Source organism: Toxorhynchites rutilus, chromosome 3 (genome assembly GCF_029784135.1).
Source record: "Toxorhynchites rutilus septentrionalis strain SRP chromosome 3, ASM2978413v1, whole genome shotgun sequence".
Taxonomy (NCBI): Eukaryota; Metazoa; Arthropoda; class Insecta; order Diptera; family Culicidae; genus Toxorhynchites; species Toxorhynchites rutilus.
In genome coordinates this window covers 304,605,966-304,626,237 of record NC_073746.1, presented here as the reverse complement: position 1 = coordinate 304,626,237, position 20,272 = coordinate 304,605,966, and the positions used below count along the sequence as shown (strand labels likewise).

Genomic DNA, 20,272 nt, shown 5'->3' with positions numbered 1-20,272 from the left:
CGCGCGAATAGATGTGCTCGTGTTTTGTGTATATATTATACGGATGAAATTAGAATTGTCGCTTGCAGTTAGGCTAGATTTCGAGCGGAAGTGTTTTTTTTAGTGTGTGCAAAAAATTACCAATAGGGACCGCTATTGTTCACTGAGCTCATATGGCGCCACGTGTCCAGCTCGACCGTTGGGTCCACGTAGGGCGAGCTGTACGCGCTTATGCTAGGGTTGGAACATTGGCCGTTAGTGCTGTTTGTACTGTTGGTGTGGGATGTGCTATTATTGTTGTTGCTGTTGCTATTAGGGGTGCTTCTACTGTATGCGTTATGAGAGGGGAAGAATATGCTGGACTCCTGACGGGGCATGACTCGATTCGTGAGCGAATAGTTGTGGCCCTGGGAAGAGAAAGGAAAACAGTTGCGTGAATATGCGAAGCACCATAAGAATTCTAACGAATTTGTTTCTTTACGTCATTGTTATCCCAGAACTCGCCCGCATCACATTTGTAACAAACGCAGAACTCAATCCGTCTGGACTTAGGGGGAAGAGTTAGCTTGAACGAGAAGGTATCGTGTACCATGTAGGCGGATGCTATGCCGCTCCCAACCTGAAAATAGTTTTAAATATACATTGCAGTCAAAAAAAAATCATACAGCCATTTCATGCCAAATCGATGTAGTGGTTCTCAGATTTTCGTGGAGAATGATAGTGTTGCTCCTCATCGCAAAATGTATTTTTTATTTTTTCATTGGGGCGCCCATTTTCGTGGTATGAAAATCAATTTTTTCGCCTTTTTTACAATTTTTTTTTTCGAAATTCATAACTTTTGAACTACTGACTGATTCAGATGATCGACATATCAAATTAAAGCCAATCAAATCTTCTTTATACAAATGCAAAAATGATTTTGTTTGTGTAATTATTGATTTCATTTGTTTTTTTCATGATTTACATAGCTCAGAGATAGAGGGCCCTATATACAGGGAAACTTCGATATAACGTACATATTTTCAATGTGTGAAAAATATTTTCGGAATAGGTACCGAGAGTTTCATGTCAATCTCACAGGTTCAACAAAAGTCACTTGGTGATCTGGGTTTAGGTTCCCGAATTTTAATTAGCGCAATGGAAACCCATAAAACATTCTACCTGTGTATTGTGTATTCTGGAAAAGTTGATTATGTCTGAAACCATAGCCCATAATCAGGACTTCCATATGAAATATGTATTTTTGCATTACATGCTCTACTGCAATATGGCTTGAACACTTTACCCTTAAGATTTTATTCAGTTAGAATCCGAAATTCCAGTCCATTTTCTACCGACGATCGTAGTTGGCGTATCTCAAATATTTTAACAGCAAATTGTTTGGAAACCCTGTATCTTTCGACGATGTAAATTTCACGTTGATCCGTTTTGTCAGCTACTCAAATCACGAAATCGCTGAAGGTGGCTATATCGACCAAGGGATTGCTAAGATGGCCGCCTTTCTGTAGCCAGCATTAGGATTGGGCGATCCCGGATCGATTCTCAAACAATCGATCTTTTCCATTCCGATTTCCGATTTTTTGGATCGATCTTTTGTACTCGAGAAAATCGAGAAAATCGATTTTCTGCTTTCGATCTTTTCGATCTTTTTGTAGATTTGTTTTTCAGTGTTCATCGATTTTTTATCTCACCAAAGGCCAGCTAACATTTCTTTTAAACATAATGTCAGCATTTGGATCGCTTCTTCTACGATTTACTTCAGTACAAATGCTGACAGTGACAGAACTAATGGAAGCTACATAGGGGATGAACTGTAACAGGCTGCGCGTAGGATCAATGAACCTGATGTTGACATTAATTACTGGCGAAAGGTTGTTTTTTAGATCTGGCGCCAAAATCGAGAATCGTATGGCACGATTGGCTTTTATGGGATCATTGTTAGCTAAGTTCTGGGCTGTTGTTCAATTTCTAATGATACTTTTTCGATTAATTCATCAAATAAAACAACTACCTGACGGCGCAAGATGAATTCCCTGTAGCTGTGGCCTTCATGCTGTGGAACAAGAGGAAATGCTTTTGATATTTGAATAGAAATATGAAATTTGTATTCCCTGTTTAAAGAAACGACAGTATTCATATAGGATAAGCATATAAATCGAAACAAGCTTCTAATTTTTCAAAAATCGATTCAGCAAAGATCGATTCTTTGGTACTGATTTAATCAGTGGATCGATCCCTACGCTGTTTGGAAAATCGATTCAATAAGATCGATCTTTTTATAAAGATCGCCCAATCCTAGCCAGCATACAAACTTAGAAGCATAGAAATCATAACCTGAAATTAAAAATGAATTGCTCCGCACGATCCTGTAGCAGTGATTTTAATTACAAATCGACAAGAAAGCTTCCGGATGGGTATCCAAACATCGCTTGCCAAAGGAAACTATCCAACGTAATCAAATATTAACATATATGACTCCAAACAGTAAACAATACGTGAGCCCCTGAGGACGAGCCCTGTTTTATGCTGCCTACGCTCAATTTTCATTGGTTGGGATAGGGTTGCCAGAGCCCCGATATCGACAGTATATAATGTACTGAAACGTTCTCGTGAACGTGCACATGTTGTTCTGATGGATCAGAAGACCAATCTTAGTGGAGTATACGATCGGAAGCTTAAGATACTTAACGCAAACTCTCGAACTACGACATCGCATCAAACACAACTTTAACCAAAGTCCACATTCGGAGACTTCATATGCGAGAAGGTTATCGTTATTTTTGTGCCTGCAAGCAAACAAACAGGACGCTGAAGCTAAACGTAGAAACCAAGAGACCACCTGCACCTCGAAAGTTGTACACGAGGGTTTTGACGAAGTACGAAGGATGTATGCTGATGGATGACGAAATATACGTGAAGATGAACTTTGGAAAGCCCCCAAGCCTGAAATTCTAGAGGGGCACTGCTAGACAAGCCATTCCCAGCAAATTTAAGTTCGTTTTCGCTAATAATTTTGCCAGGAAGTTCGTGATTTGGCAAGGGATTCGCAGCTGTGGACAGAAAACCAAGGTTTTGTTTACAAACAAGACAAGGGACTCGAAAATGTATAGGGGAGGGTGCCTCCAGGAACGTGAAGTTGTGAAGTTTTGGCCAGATTTAGTAAGCCGCCACTACAGTCGAGGGGTTTTTCAGTGGTCCCCCGTGGCAATGGGATCAATTACTTTGAAAAAGACCTCAACCCTCCCAATTGCTCTCAAGAAAGCAGAATAGCGGAATTTGTGCCAAAGTGACTCGGGATGCTGCAGACACGAAGAGATCGTGTTATAAAATGGACGCTGAGGTTGAACAACAGAGAGCCCAAACTTTGAAACATTCAAATTCATCACTGTAAAGGAATAATTTTTCCATAATTTTTTTTGAAAGATAAATTATCTATATTAAGATATAAAAATATTTTTTGTACCTTTGACCAATCCCGAGATACAATTGGTTTTTCCGGACCCTAAATGAATCAAGCTTTAATCAACAGTATGATCAGGAAAAAGGTTGGCTTCATCTTCGAGTTGAACTTTTTCATCATTATTTACCTATCTTAACCCAAACAGCAACACAAAAAGTAATATATAAGCTTTGTTCCTGAGTTCTTTAGTATGCTTCGATATAACGTAATTTGAAAATAAAATGTACGTTCTATCGAAGTTTCCCTGTATTTTTTATATTTTTTCTTAAAAGCTGTGATTTTTTACATAATACAGGTCGGACTCGATTATCCGGAGACTCGATTATCCGGGATTCGATTATCCGGAATTTTAGACTCGATTATCCGGAGTATTTTATTTTTGATTTTCGGAAATTCTGAATAATTTGTATAATTATTTCATATTTAATAGCCAATATGGTTATCAAATGAAAGAGATTGACTAGTAGAACACAGTTATTTATGAAAAATGCAAATCCAAGATGGCAGCCACTACAAAATGGCGGATTACGTATTTTCTCAAAACCCCATCGATATGGGTATCAAATGAAAGGTCTTAACTAGTAGAACACAGTTATTTATGAAAAATGCAAATCCAAGATGGCAGCCACTACAAAATGGCGGATTACATATTTTCTCAAAACCTCATCAATATGGGTATCAAATGAAAGGTCTTGACTAGTAGAACACAGTTATTTATGAAAAATGCAAATCCAAAATGGCGCCATATGTAGTTTTTTCCCAACCCCATCAATATGGATATCAAATGAAAGGGATTGACTAGTATAACATAGTTATTCATGAAAAATACAAATCCAAAACAAGATGCCGATGACACCACAAGATGGCGATGGCGACAAGATGAATATTTATCGGAATATTTTGATGATGTACTGTATTCTAATAGTCAAATCATTTCATTTGAAACCAATATTGAGGGGATGGCAAAAAATACATAGTCGACCATTTTGTGGCGGCGACCTTTTCGAATTTATGTTGTTCATAATGTAGTGTATTCTCCAAGTCAAGCCATCCAACCATTTTTGAGTGGCGGCCAAATTGAATTTTTGAAAATCATGGAATACGCAGTTTTATAATGGCAGTAGAATTATAGGTATGTTCCAAACTTCAGATCAATCAATGATCAAGAACGGAGTCAAATTCCAATTAATGTGGGACAATCCTACAAACACTTAAACATACATACAAACAGGGCAAGCTGAATGAAACCATTAGAAAGTAACTGTTTATGTGGGATGTTCAGTGTAACGCTAGAAAACAATAGCCAATGTTACACCCTGTAGTTAGTAGCCATAAACAAAAACAAGAAACCCCAACTGTCTAAGAAGATTGTCAAAACCACATTTAGATGATTCGGCAAAACATTAGGGAAATTATAAATTTGTTCTCGAATATAATAAGGAATACTAGATTGTAAGTGAATTAAAAATAGAGATGAATTATAAAAATAAATTTATTGCAGCTTTAGCTGATCAATCGGAAAATTCGAGTGTCTGCTTAAAGAATTCCGAAACAAAACTTCGACGAACAAAAACTAAAGAATCTACCATACAAGATGGATTCAGAGCAGAGATCGATTGTTCGACAAACACGAGCTATGACAAAAGCCGCTGCTATGAAGGCAATGTCTAACCCGTCGGATAACAAATCGACTCACGAAAAGGACAATAATGATGATGTTGATCGAGGTGACGAGCATGATTGCGCCGCCTGTGATCGACCAAATAATGCCGAATTCTATATGGTCCAGTGCAAAGATTGCGACCGATGGTACCATTTTTCGTGCGCCAAAGTGACAACCGCATCCGTTCATGCAACGGTATTTTCGTTCGAACTATGCAATCCACGAATACCGCCACCAGTTTCGTTAACGGGTCAATCCAATAGATCTAGCGCGAGGAAAGCGCAGATTGAACGAGAACTCGAACGGCTCGAGGAGGAGAAAAGGTTGATGGACGAAATGGAAAATGAACAGCTGGCTCAGGAGAAAGCTTTATTGCAGAAGGCTAAATTGGACAAAATTGAGCGGACCAAGCTGTATATCGCAAAGAAATATGACCTGCGGAGTCAGCAAGAGGAACACGATGGAGGTGCAAGCGTACACAGTCTTCGTTCAAACCGAACAAGCAATCAACGTGTTGGAGATTGGATTCAAACTCAGCGAGAAGCGGCCGACAAAACTGGCCTTGGTATGGTAGGAAACATATCCGAGCTTCCGTCAGCTGTTTCCATTCCTCCACCAATTGCAAATCCGGTCGAAAGACTCGAAGATAACTTCACATCGACTCCGTTAGCAGATAAAGCAAAAACGAAAAATGATCCCATCAGTGAATGTGGATATAAGCTCTGATATTAGCAAGACCGTAAACGACGCTAGGAGAGAGAATTTGGAAGGCAATTCGAATGTCGGAGTTGGCAACTCAGATTTAGTGAATTCTTCCATCATACCACCGGTGAATGTGCAACCATTTTTAGCGATGTTAGATGAAGCGAGGGCCGGTCCGTCAACACAAGGCATCATTTTGAAGCATGCCGAAGGAGTCGGAGCTTATGAGTACTGGCGGCAGCAAAGGACGAAGCGAGAGTTAGCGTTAGTTGAGCAAGTACGAGAGTTGGAAAACCAGCGAGCGAAGGCATTGCTCGATCAGCAACGTAAAGAAGAGGAGTTGAAGTGCATGCGGCAGATGCAAGTTTCGTTTGAACCGAAGCGGCAGCAAGAGTTGGCGAAACAAGAAGGTGAGCTGAGACGTCTTCGCGCTTTGGAGCAGGACTTCAGGGAACAACTTCGGCTACAGGGGGAGCCGCAAACATCTGGTCATCTGATTCCACAGGAAGCGGCTGCGTTTGGTGAGATATCCTCACTGGACCAGAGGATTAACATGGTTGGAGGTGAAACAGGTGAACGCAGAGTGCCGACACGTTCTGAAGGAGGTATTATAGATTCCCATAAGGAATGGTACATTTCGGAAATGGAAATGCTAAGGCAGTCACGTAGGGAAAATTCTAATTTGCAACCAGTGAGTGAACAAATTCAAAATATTATCCCACTTCCTGAAATAAATTGTAGCCCCTCTTACTCTTATCGACAACCCATTGAAACTACTGTTCAAACCCCAGTTGGTGGACGTACTGATTGTACAATGCCAATATATCTAGCACCCCATTCCCCCCATATGCTTCAAAGTAATGTTCCAAATGCATCTCAAGGTCAGTTGTGTCCACCCGCCCCGTCCGTTCTATCAAATAAAGCAAGGAGCCACAGTGCCCAACTAATGATAACTGGGCCAACACCACAGCAGATAGCTGCCAGGCAGGTAGTTTCTAAGGAATTGCCAGTTTTTTCGGGCAATCCACTCGATTGGCCGTTGTTTATTAGCAGTTTCCGACATTCAACTGAAACTTGTGGCTACTCTGATTCGGAAAACTTGTTAAGACTTCAGAGATGCCTCAAAGGAAGTGCCAAGGAAGCGGTAAGCAGTTTTCTATTACATCCGTCCACTGTCATTCAAGTTATATCCACTCTTCAAACACTGTATGGTCGTCCTGAGCAGACCGTGAAGGTTATGGTCACGAAAGTAAGAGAAACTCCGGCTCCGAAAGCAAATCGAATGGATACGTTGGTGAAATTTGGGTTGACAGTGCAGAATTTAGCCGCTCATTTAAGGGCAGTTGGACAGGAAAGACATCTGTCTAATCCAATTTTGCTGCAGGAGCTGGTGGATAAGTTACCAGATGCAGTAAAATTTAACTGGGCCTTGTGTCAACAACAATTACCAGTAGTGGACCTAAGCACATTCAGTGACTATATGGCAAAAGTTGTTTCGGCTACGAGTACAATAGTGTCATGTGACATGGATTCAAAACATGTTCATCGAGATGATCGTAGACCTAAAGAGAAGGGATATGTCAATGCACATGCAGTGGAGACGGCTCAGTTCTCCCGTGAAACGGCAGATGAAAAACAGCGGATCCATCCTTCGACCGAAATAATCAAAAAGTCATGTTCTGTTTGCAGCGGTGGCAATCATCAAGCAACCAACTGTGCTACATTTAAAAAACTGTCTGTTGATGAGAGGTGGAAGATCGTCAAAGATCGCAAGCTGTGTCGACGGTGTCTCATAGCACATACTCGATGGCCTTGTAAAGGAGAAATCTGCGGTGTAGGAGGATGTCAAAAGCGCCATAATCGGCTCCTGCATTATGACCCATCATCAACTGAATCGAAACCTGGTGTATCAGTGAATGCCACAGTCACAATTCATCGTCAGTCAGCAGCATCCACTCTGTTCCGTGTGATTCCTGTAACCTTATATGGTGAGAAAGGACAAATTAACACACATGCGTTTTTAGATGATGGTTCTTCGGTCACGTTGGTAGAACAAGCGATTGTGGATTCGTTGGGTGTGGAAGGAAAGACCGAATCGCTCTGCATTCAATGTACAGGTGGAATAAACAAAACATTCTCGAGTGCTCAGCGTGTGAAAATGAATATCTCGGGAGTTGGTAGTAGCAAACAGTTTGATATTTCTGACGTGTATACAGTAGCGAGCCTTGGTCTACCAGAGCAGACGTTAGATTTCGACGGCATGGTGAATCAATTCAAACATTTGCGAGGATTGCCGATAAAAAGTTTCAAACATGCTGTTCCTGGGATTCTCATTGGTTTGAGTAATACCCACCTGTTAGCTACACTGAAGTTACGCGAGGGTCTTCCTCATGAACCGATTGCCACGAAGACTCGCCTAGGTTGGACGGTATATGGAAGTGTAGTAGGAGCAGAAGCACCCTTTAACCATCGACAAATGCACATTTGTGCTCGAAATAATGATCAAGATCTTCATGAGTATGTGCGCAGCTTCTTTTCTGTAGAAAGCCTCGGCATAACGATAGCCCCAGAAATCGAAGGATTGCAAGATCAAAGAGCGCGACAGATTCTCGAGTCAACTACAATACGTACAGCGAGTGGGAGATTTGAGACCGGACTTCTATGGAAGCAAGACGAAGTGGAGTTCCCTGACAGTCGACCGATGGCTGAAAAACGTTTACGATGCCTGGAAAAACGATTGAAAAAGGATCCATTTCTGTACGATAAGGTACGACTACAGATCGAAGAGTTTCAACAAAATGGATATGCGCACAAAGCCACAGCAAATGATCTGGCTTCATTCAACCCTAACCGTACATGGTATTTACCCATCGGAATTGTTTTAAATCCCAAAAAACCAGAGAAAGTGAGATTAATTTGGGATGCTGCAGCTAAGGTCAAAGGTGTGGGCTTAAACACAATGCTCCTTAAAGGGCCAGATTTATTGGCGCCATTATTGTCTGTACTGTTCCAATATCGTCAGCGGACGGTGGCAATATGCTCCGATATCAAGGAGATGTTCCACCAGATTTTAATCAGAGAGGAAGATCGTAGTGCGCAGCTTTTCCTATGGAGAAATAATCCTGAAGACGAATTAGAAACGATGGTGACAGATGTCGCAATTTTCGGCGCTACCTGCTCCCCATCTCAATCCCAATATGTCAAAAATTTGAACGCAGCTGAGTACGAAAATGAATACCCCAAAGCAGTGGAAGCTATAAGAAAGAGACACTACGTAGATGACTATTTAGAAAGATGATAGTAGATGACACAGCAGATGAAGCTGTTAAAATAGCTTTGGAAGTCAGTTATATACACGCTAAAGCTGGATTCTTGATCCGTAATTGAATTTCTAACGATCGATCGGTATTGAGAAGAATTGGGAGATTGAATCCAACAGCTGTTAAACACTTTGTCCCTGACAAGGAGAACACATTCTCGTCCGAACGTCTCCTTGGAATGGTCTGGTTACCGGATACCGATGTTTTTGCCTTTTCGTTAAACTTTCGTGAGGATGTGCGACGACTGATAATAGGAGAAATTGTACCCACGAAAAGAGAGATGTTACGAGTGGTCATGAGCATCTATGACCCATTCGGTCTTGTGGCATCATTTGTGATTGAAGCCAAAATCGACTGGGATGATAAAATATCGGAAAAGGTGTTTTGTCGCTGGAAGCAATGGCTTGGTGTACTCCATGACCTTGATCGTGTAAAGATACCTCGTTGTTACTTCCCCTCATACCATGTTGGCAGCTTTGACACACTTCAGCTCCACATTTTTGTTGATGCCAGTGAAGAAGCATTCGCAGCAGCAGCATATTTTCGAATTGTCGATCGAGGGCATGTGCGATGTGCTTTAGTTACCTCTAAAACAAAAGTAGCGCCTCTACAACCACTGTCAATCCCGCGACTAGAGCTCATGGCAGCCGTTATCGGAGCTCGCCTGAGAAAAACTATTGAAGAGGGACACACACTTTCTGTTAAACGTACCTATTTCTGGAGTGATTCGACTACTGTGAGATCATGGATAAAATCCGATCTGCGACGGTACAGGCCGTATGTGGCTTTTAGAGTGAACGAAATACTGAGTCTATCAACTGAGCACGAGTGGAGATGGGTTCCGACGCGACAGAATCCCGCAGACGAAGCCACAAAATGGGGTAAAGGCCCAGCTTTCGATAATGATTGCCGATGGTACAGAGGTCCCGACTTTCTATACGACAACGAAGAAGAATGGCCGAAGGATCCTAGTGATACCCATGAAACAACAGAAGAATTACGTCCTGCTTATGTGTTTGCACATTTCATTCTTAAACCTATTATCGTCTACGAGCGTTTCTCGAAGTGGGAAAGATTGCTGCGATGTGTGGCATATTTGCATCGTTACATAGGAAACTGTCAACGTATGCGGTCCAAGGAACCTCGCCAAACTGGTAGTTTGACAAGAGGAGAACTACAAAAAGCTGAGAGAAGTCTGTGGCGTTCAGTACAAGCTGAAGTGTTTCCGGATGAAGTTGCTACGTTGAAATGCAATTTACAAGTAGAAAAAGAAAAACGAAGACCGTTGGAAAGCGGAAGTCCCATCGCAACAGCGACACCAAGAGTCGACGATTATGGAATTCTTCGAGTGGACGGCCGAATGGAGAACGCAGATTGTATTCCATATGAAGCGAAATATCCTACTATCCTTCCGAAAGAGCATCGTGTTACAAAACTACTACTGGATTGGTACCACCGTAAATATCGCCATGCCAATGAAGCAACCGTGTTGAACGAAGTCAAGCAAAAATTCTACATTCCGAGACTCAGAGTTCAAATTCGTTTGGTTAAAAAGCAGTGTATGTGGTGTCGAGTACATAAAACAGTTCCTGTAGTACCTCAGATGGGACCATTGCCACGTGTTCGATTGACCCCATTTGTCCGCCCATTCACTTTCGTTGGAATCGATTTCTTTGGACCATACCTAATAAAAATAGGAAGAAATGCAGTCAAACGATGGGTATCATTGTTCACATGCCTAACTGTCAGAGCTGTGCACCTTGAAGTCGTTACAAGTCTATCCACCGATTCATGCAAAAAAGCTATACGCCGTTTCATCGCTCGCCGAGGAGCCCCACAAGAGATATTTACCGACAACGGTACCAATTTTGTTGGCGCAAGTAGAGAACTGAAGGAAGAATTGCAGAAAATGAATACAGAATTAGGTGACACCTTTACAGATGGCTATACACAGTGGCGTTTCAACCAGCGGCACCACATATGGGGGGATGCTGGGAAAGAATGGTGCGATCGGTGAAGGAAGCGATGGGTTCACTCCCAACCGAGAGAAAACATGACGAAGAGTCCTTCGCAACGCTATTGGCTGAAGTAGAACACATGGTGAATTCCTGCCCTTTGACCTTTGTTCCACTGGATACAGAAGATTCAGAATCGCTCAGTCCTAACCACTTTCTTATGCTTAGTTCAAATGGGGTGCAACAGTCGGTAAAGAGTCCAATCGATGAGGGTGCTACAATTCGGGGAAGTTGGAATATGATCCAACATACTTTAGATAAGTTTTGGCAACGATGGATCAAAGAATATCTGCCTACCATCGCAAGAAGAACAAAGTGGTTCAACAACGTGCGAGAGATCAGAGAGGGAGAGCTAGTTCTTTTAGTGGATGAAAGGAACAGGAATCGTTGGATTAGAGGGCGTGTACTACGTACCTTTCCGGGGCGAGATGGGGTTACTCGTCGGGCAGATGTTCTCACCTCAAGTGGTGTTTTGCAACGGCCTATTGTTAAACTTGCCTTGTTAGATGTACTAGGTGACGCCGAAGTCAAGATTCTGGCGACACAGGGGGGAGAATGTTCAGTGTAACGCTAGAAAACAATAGCCAATGTTACACCCTGTAGTTAGTAGCCATAAACAAAAACAAGAAACCCCAACTGTCTAAGAAGATTGTCAAAACCACATTTAGATGATTCGGCAAAACATTAGCGAAATTATAAATTTGTTCTCGAATATAATAAGGAATACTAGATTGTAAGTTAAATGAATTAAAAATAGAGATGAATTATAAAAATAAATTTATTGCAGCTTTAGCTGATCAATCGGAAAATTCGAGTGTCTGCTTAAAGAATTCCGAAACAAAACTTCGACGAACATGGGAACTGCGGCCATCTTGGACTTTGATTTTTCATGATCTACGGTGTTCTACCAGTCGAGAACTTTCATTTGATACTCATATTGATGGGGCTTTGAAAAAAATATGACGCCATCTTGTGATGGAGGCCATTTTGGACTTGCATTTTTCATAAATAATTGTGTTCTACTAGTCAATCCCTTTCATTTGATACCCATATTGATGGGGTTCTGAGAAAATATGTATTCCGCCATTTTGTAGCGGCTAATAAGATAAAGATGTGTTCCAAATTTCAGATCAAACGTTTAACAGGAAGAGGGTTGAATTTCTATTACTGTGGTACAGCGCTACAGGCAAAGTTACAAAGTTACAAAGTAAAAATACAAACATGCTAGATAAAACCGTTCAATAAATAAGTGCAAATCATAATTATATTACGTTTACCGAGAGAAAATTATTTTTTTAATGATTCGATTATCCGGATGATTCGATTATCCCGAGTGAAAAAAAAATCAATACTCCGGATAATCGAGTCCGACCTGTATTACCAAATATCAGAGATGTGATTTTTGTCGTTTTTAAGTTACGATTTTTAAAGCCTTTCTTCAAATTTTATAACGTTTGAATCACTGAACCGATTCAGAAGATCAACATATGAAATTAAAGCCAATAAGCTAGTCTTATTTGAAAATAATATTACACTCACAAAAAATTGAAATCAGTAAATTACGTTTGTATTTCTTCCAAAAAAAACGTTTTCTTCATTTGTTTTTCTTATTCTTTCTGGGGCAAACATAGACAATGTTTAATGTCGGCATTTGAAAGAGCATATTTCACTCTACATAATGTGAGATTGTCGAAACTCTGTTATTTTTTATATTTGAGTAAATTAAAATTGAAATCATGAGTTTTCGGGTGATAAATCATCAGTAATCATCATTGAGTAGGATTGAGATATCGACAAGTTCTACATCGCAAAATGTAGGTCTTGATAAACTCTAAAAGTGGTTTTTTTTATGAGCACCTAATGGAACTTAGATAGATAGTGCTAAAAATAACTTTGTGGAAAATATTTATTCTCTAGATAAAAACTGTCTTCGACAAAGTTGTTACATATGACTATTTTTGACAACATAGAAATGAGCGCTCTATTATATGCAATAACTTTGTCGAAAACAGTTTTTGTGTAGAGAATAACTGTCGAGCTCTAAATACAAATTTCCACTAGGTGCATTTACCTAGGGACCGAATTTAAGTGGAAATTTGCATCTAAAGCTCGACAGCTATTCTCTAGAAAGGAACTGTCTTGGACAAAATTGTTACATATGATGAAGCGCTCATTTATGTGCTGTCGAAAATAGGGTGACCAAAATTTTAGGTAAAATAAAAAAAAATAACATTCTTATCTTTATAAATACAGATAAACATAGTTCGATAATGTTGTAGCTCCAGTTAAGCATCTTTGTAGAAAGCAGTATTTTTGTATCTTTCAATGCAAACGATTTAGCGCTTTTATTCTGAATAAGATTAGGGTCACCAAGAAAAAAATGATTGTCTCGCGTTACTTGCTTCCGATATTCAGACGACCTTGTGTCATAAAAACCTTCGGGTTTTTTAAAATATAAAGGGGCGTGTGACTCAGTATCTATAAGAATTTTATTTTCGTTGAATCTGCTATCCGAAAAGCACATGCACTTTTCGCATGGAAATTGTGCCGTTCCCAGAATTAGCTACATGGGACTCCCTCCAGTCTCCTGCTTAAATTCTCTCCTGTACAATTTCTATATTAATGATGTAGATAATCACCTTGCAGATGGATGTATATTGAGGTAACCGAGGCATCATCCAGAAGACCTAATATGGTTGTATGAAACTACAATCCTGTCGATCATGGAGTATGGTTCGTTTTGTTTCCGCTCTGCTGCTAAAACCCACATCACTAAACTGGAGAGGCTACAGTATCGTTGCTCACGTTTAGCCTTAGGATGTATGCGATCAACACACAATATGAGTCTTGAAGTCCTGGCAGGTTTTTTACTATTCTTTCGCTTCCTAATCCAGAGCGACATCATGAACCCATTAGTAATCAAAAATTGTAAGAAGCTTCTTGAAAGTCCGTGGATCTATACTCTCACTACATTTCTCAAGAAATGAATCCTTCATCAGTCATCTTCAATACTGTTAGTTTCTCGAACTTCTGCACAACCTGTGTTGATTCTGATCATTCTAGGGAAAAAGAAATTCGGGTAATTCCAGATCATCTTCGATCATCGGTAATCCCCCATATTTTCGCTTCAAAATGCAGGGAAACTTCGATATAACGTGCATTTCGCTTTAAAAATTGTACGTTGTATCGAATTGTACGTTATATCGATGCATAATAAAGAACCTCAAAACGTAGCCTATAATACATTATTGTGTTGCTTAATGTTAATGAATAAATTTAATTAGAAGATGACGCCAGCCTTTCTCATGATGTTTCCCTTCGTACTGTTGATTGAAGCTTGATTCATTTAGAATCCGGAATCACAAAACCACCTGTATTTTGGGAATGCTTAAAGGTACAAAACATGTTTGAGCGTCACAATACATGTTTGAGCGTCACGACAGGTTCGAAGAACAGACCGAAGAAATAGTGTAGGCATCCAATAAGTGAATATTTACTTCTCGTGTCGAATATATTTGATCAGTACACGTTGAGCAAATTTTATCTGTCAAAAAGAGTCAAATATTTGGCTTCGATCATACAGTGCATGAGCACCCTTAGCACTATACTAGCTTCACTATTCACACAGATGCAAGCATCATATTTTCTTGTCAAAATTGGGGATGCATTGATAAAAAAAATGGGAAAATTTGATATTTGGAACCACCCTAAAATAAGTATTGAACCACCCTAAAATAGGAATGAAAAAATAAAAACAATAAACAGAATCGAAAATCTGATAACCATTGTATAGGTTTGGCATGGAATGGCTGCATATAAGGCCAACTTACCACAGTATATGTGCAGTAGGTATCCTCGTGGGTTCTCCAGTTATCACAGGAGGACCGCACAATGACTTCCTTGGTGTAGCTGATATTTTTCACCTTGACTGTGCCAACGATCAGATGCTCTGTTTCCTTGATGATCACATTCTCCAGTGAAACGTTTTTCTCTTCGATTTTCTGCCGAAATTCCAGATAGGCACTAGCCGGTTGCCTAAAGTCCACCACCCACTGCTCCTGAGGCACCGGACTGATCATTCCCTGTGTGACGTGGGCGAGAAATTGCAAACTCCAGATCGGGGGCATGTAGGAGGGTTCCTTCATGACGCGCACCTGTGTCAGCTGACCACCCTGGTCGTCTGCGAAGACGACCTTCTTCTTGTTCCGATGCTTATCGTGAGGATCCGTGGGGCTGTGCAGATCGATCGTTCGTTCCTCGTCGGGAGTCAGATCTTCTGGTCGAACCACTAGACAGGATCGTCTGGGTGATGCCGGCATCTTAAGATTTAGGATCGGACTGGGTGGAGTCAGCTGCCGGTGCAGCGGTGGTGGAGTTAGCTGAAGCGACGCTGGCCGACAGTAGCTACGGGTGGTGGGGGGCACGCCGTTGTAAGCAAACGGAGACTCGCCGCCGGTTTGGCTCGCAATGTAGTCAGTCAGTGAGTAGCTGTAGACGGGGGGACTTTGCGAAACTAGCATCTCGGAGAAAGCTGGCATTAACGGAGCCGTTTTCGTGGAAACAATCGGGCACAATTGTCACTAGAAGAGAGGAAACGAAAAAATGATTTAGTTTTCATTGCATTCAGGAAAGAGGGAGGTCAACTTATTAAAAGCAAACACCGTAAAACGAACAAACAATACGAAGAGCGGAGCGAACCATAGAAGGGAAGTCTCGAAGGCTGTACACCGATTACACATTATAGAATGCCTCAGTTTCCGCAAGTTACATACACGATGACGGACAATTTAAGCTCAGCATCTAGGCCGACAAACAATCAAAGCTAGATTCAGATGCATTCAACCTGTAGCTTGTGTTTTCGCGTCGCGAGACTTCACCCACGACTGTGATATTGGATTTCATCTTCACTCTGGCTGGTTGCGCTCTTGCTACTTTCAACAACCTTCCCCCCATACGAACTGGAACACGGTCAGGTGATTGTGAAACATTTTACGGATTTTCCGCGTAAAATCGTCGAAGGAAAATGGCATTTCGCGAATGGGGGAGTCGCGGGATGCCACCAATGCGGAAATCGGTTGTCACGGCATGACAAGGTGAATCCATCATAGTTGGCGCCGCCACCACTAGCGCACTTTCAAATGTGTTAACCCTGGCCGACGCATTCCGCGCGCGGTAATGCAGCACCACGCTAGAACATTTGTTTATTTTCTTGGGGCCAACACATATGACACCATCCGGTCGTTGTCCTTCTAACATCGGGGAAAGAACTAGGCCACTCGGGTAGTTATTTTTGTACCATTTATTTACTGTTTGTTCCTATGTTTGAATCAAATTTTGCCGCTGGTATTTATAGTTTTCAACGAAATGGAAAATTACTTACAGAGTGTGCTAGTACTCTGTATTAGGGAGGTTGATTGACGTAATGATTGTGTAGAAAAATAACACACAGCTGTAGATGAAAATAAGTAACTTTATCTTATCGAATCAACTAGATCATCGGGAAAAGGTAAACAGATTGCTCTCACTGCGGAACAAAATGAGTAAACTCATATGTGTTTCACTTTGATGTGCCTTTTTCTTTAAAAGCGTTCTTAGCTGCTGCAGGAGCAGTTACTGATTTGTATATTTATGGTTGCATAGTGCGCTTACGCTAGGGTGGAAATCCCACGAATTCAAGGCTCACATAGTTTATATTCTTACACGTCAGAGGATAAATAACGTGAAGGTAAAATATCCGTTAGTTTTGTAGAATAAATCTAAAATGTGACGAATGCGGCTCTGTTTCCGGAACAGGCATCGTTTGAGGAAAAGCCTAAAGTTATCTCGAAACGTCTAGCGACAATTGATTACACCCAAACTAGCGTTGACAGAAAACATTTCATCTTCGTCAGGAAAATGTTTTTTCGTATGGAGGCGATCTGGCGTAGTGGTAACATCCATGCCTCTCACGCTAAGGGTCACGAGTTCAATTGTCACTCCCGACATTCTTCCAAAAATGGAAGTAAAAAGTGACGAACCAGCCAAATGAGTTGAAAGTCACTATAATACAGATAAAAAAAAATGTTTTTTCGTGTGCTGAAGGATGAAATGAACAAATTAAAGCATCTTTTTCAAAAGCTCTCTTTCTCTCAAACTGAACGTCAGCTGGGGATTGTACGCGAAAAACTTTAAAGCGTACTCATTTGCTATAACATATATATTATATAAATATGGGGGAGTAGCACATTTTCTGTTATTTTTGGGCTCATCTAATGTAATCAATCGGGATGCCAAAACATGGGAGTGGGATAGCAGTCACGCTCACACCGAGATGAAAAATAGAAGGTGGGAAGATTCACGGGCATTGGTTGTGTTGAACTTTGATTGTGTTAGTAGCCAGGAAGATGGGAAGTTCACATATCAGACATACCAGTCAGTTACTCAAATGGCACAAAATCGATTGTGTCAACGAATAACGTTGAAAGAGGATATACAGGAGCTAATTACAGATTTCCAAATCATATTTTTCGCATTATGAAAAAAAACATGTTTAATTTTTTTTTTGATTTCAGAAATAGTATTGTAATGTCTACTATGTTTAGATTCTAGAGCAACTTCATGGAAGTTTGACTTTTGTCAGCAATTGTTATTACTGTATTTTCACAATTAGTGCGCTGAGAACTTCAGTCGTCTAAAACTAAGACGCAAGCGGGAAACTTTTCGTCTCAATCTAAGTAATACGGAGTCAATTAAATTTATTTTTCAAGTTCATTTTACATGAAAAAAACTTGCAACCTTTTTTCCCATACACTGTCAAATCTTTATTCGTCAAAGGAACATAAAATTGTGTGACTCTGACTGTTGCCGCTGGGTGCACTGTTCCAAGTATGCGTTCCAAATGGTCACCCTAACTCAACTTAACGTCAAATATCATCGACGAACGCGCGGCATGAGAGCTGTCAATGGAAAGAAGAGAGAGAAAGAGAAAACTACTTCCGGCAGAGAACGCTAAAAAGAATGTAAGTTCAAACTTGAAACAGTGAAGAATATTTTTGTTAGATTGAAAACGTAGATTACAAAACAAACTTTTCCTATGTAGTGGACTATTATATTTTGGCCAAATGGAGTCTCTATCACTCCTTTTTTAGACCGACGATCCAACAGTCGGAAACCGGACGGAACTCAACCTTCACCTCGTCTGACTCATTCCATTTCCAATGCTATCAATCAACGAACAACGTCGTCTCGACCTCAAGCATCACGTCCTCATCCTCCAATCAACAAAACATCTGTTCCACAACCAGCATTCCTACAGTTGAAACCTACACAACCCGGAAACATAGAAATTTAGGAGGCATGAATACTACTGTTACGAACTACTCTCTCGCGTGCTCGGATGCAGCGTATGATATTTTAGGTTTTACGGAGACTTGGCTCAATTGCTACACTCTTTCCTCACAAATTTTTGGAAGCGCTTACACGGTATTCCGCTCCGACCGCTCTAGTCTTACCAGTACTAAAAGAACTGGTGGAGGTGTGCTTCTGGTTACTCGTTCCAGCTATAAATGCCGTCTGCTGCAGCCTCCAAACTGTACTGCAGTCGAACAGTTATGGGCAAAACTTGCTGTCCCCGGCTACATGCTATTCATCTGCGTCATTTACGTTCCCCCTGATCGCGTCAATGACACAACTCTGATGTTACACCACTGCGAATCATTAGAATGGATTACCTCACGTATGACTATGTCGGACAAGATACTCATCATGGGTGACTTCAACATGCGTTCTATCAGCTGGTCCCAAGGTACTTCGGGCTATCTCTATCCCAACCTTGCTCGCTCATCGATGAATCCTGTTCAAAAACAGCTTTTGGATGACTATAGCACCGCCGGGCTCGTCGAACTGAACTTGTTTCACAACTCTAACGGTCGTCTTCTCGACCTCTGCTTTGTCAGCCGAGAACTCTCCAATGACATAACTGTATCGAGTGCCCCTGCCCCACTAGTAAGAGAATGCCAGCATCATCCACCGCTTAACCTGTTCATAAACGAATGTGTTCCGTACGAATTTGCCTCAACAGCGGAAATAACTCGTTTTAACTTTAGGAAAACAGATAGTGATATTTTTACTTCCGTCCTAATCTACGCTTTTGACCAATTCACACCCAAGCTAGTTAGTAGAAGACCACTATATCCTCCCTGGTCCAATGCCACCCTCAAACGACAGAAGTCGATTAAAAGATCAGCTCTCAAAAAACTCTCGCGAAATCAAAATTACTATGGACGGTCATATTACATCGCTTGTAACAACAGATACAAACGGCTTAACAAAACATTGTTCAATTCCTACTTGCATAGAATCCAACAGAATCTCACACTCAACCCTCGAAAATTCTGGTATTACATCGACGAACAACGGAAGGAGATAGGTCTTACTGTGACAATGAGCTTGGGCAGAAAGGAAGCTTCTTCTCTCTCATCGATAGGTGACCTCTTCAGGGAACAGTTTTCAGCTGTGTTTACGAATGAAATGCTTGATCCACAACAGGTGTCTGAAGCGGTAGCCAACGTACCACTTCGCCCAGCCATCGGCCCGCATCCACAGATCTCGCTTAACAGTATTGAATCCAGTTGGGCTCGTTTAAAATGTTCAACAAATCCGGGTCCAGATGGTATACCATCTATTATTTTAAAAAGGTGTAGCTTTGCGATTTCCCATCATTTGGCAACTATTTTCAACCGCTCTCTGTCGTCAGGAACATTCCCGAGTATGTGGAAGGAATCTTTCGTTTTCCCAGTGTTTAAAAAAGGTGATAAACTCGAGATTTCCAACTATAGAGGAATCGCTACTTTGTGTGCCACATCAAAGCTATTTGAGCTCACTGTTTTGGGCTTTCTCATGCGTAACTGCCTAAGCTAAGTGTCTGAAACTCAGCATGGATTTATGCCCAAAAGATCCACTTGCACCAATCTGCTCACCTACACATCCTTCATCATCAAAACCATCGAAGATCGCCAACAGGTCGATGCCATCTACACAGATTTTTCAGCTGCCTTCGATAAACTGAATCATGAAATCTTGATAGCCAAACTCGAACGTCTCGGTTGTTCTAGCACTCTACTCAGCTGGCTCAATTCCTATCTGGTTGGTCGCT

General features: G+C 41.1%; 2 protein-coding genes across 6 annotated transcripts in view; both read right to left on the bottom strand.

The window, feature by feature from the left end:
- Positions 1-20,272, bottom strand: part of LOC129776980 (V-type proton ATPase subunit e 2-like) — a 176,322-nt gene that overhangs the window by 69,769 nt on the left and 86,281 nt on the right. The gene's annotated exons all lie outside the window — the stretch shown is intronic.
- LOC129776976 (protein phosphatase 1 regulatory subunit 3A) overlaps positions 1-20,272 on the bottom strand; it is an 82,893-nt gene that overhangs the window by 11,360 nt on the left and 51,261 nt on the right. For all 5 annotated transcript variants that reach the window (XM_055782975.1, XM_055782979.1, XM_055782976.1 and 2 more), the window contains 3 exons: positions 14,970-15,719; positions 461-598; positions 121-386 (listed from right to left, as the gene is read on the bottom strand). In XM_055782975.1, coding sequence (XP_055638950.1) covers positions 121-386; positions 461-598; positions 14,970-15,677 — 1,112 coding nt within the window. In that variant the 5' untranslated portion in view covers positions 15,678-15,719. The remainder of the gene's footprint in view (positions 1-120; positions 387-460; positions 599-14,969; positions 15,720-20,272) is intronic.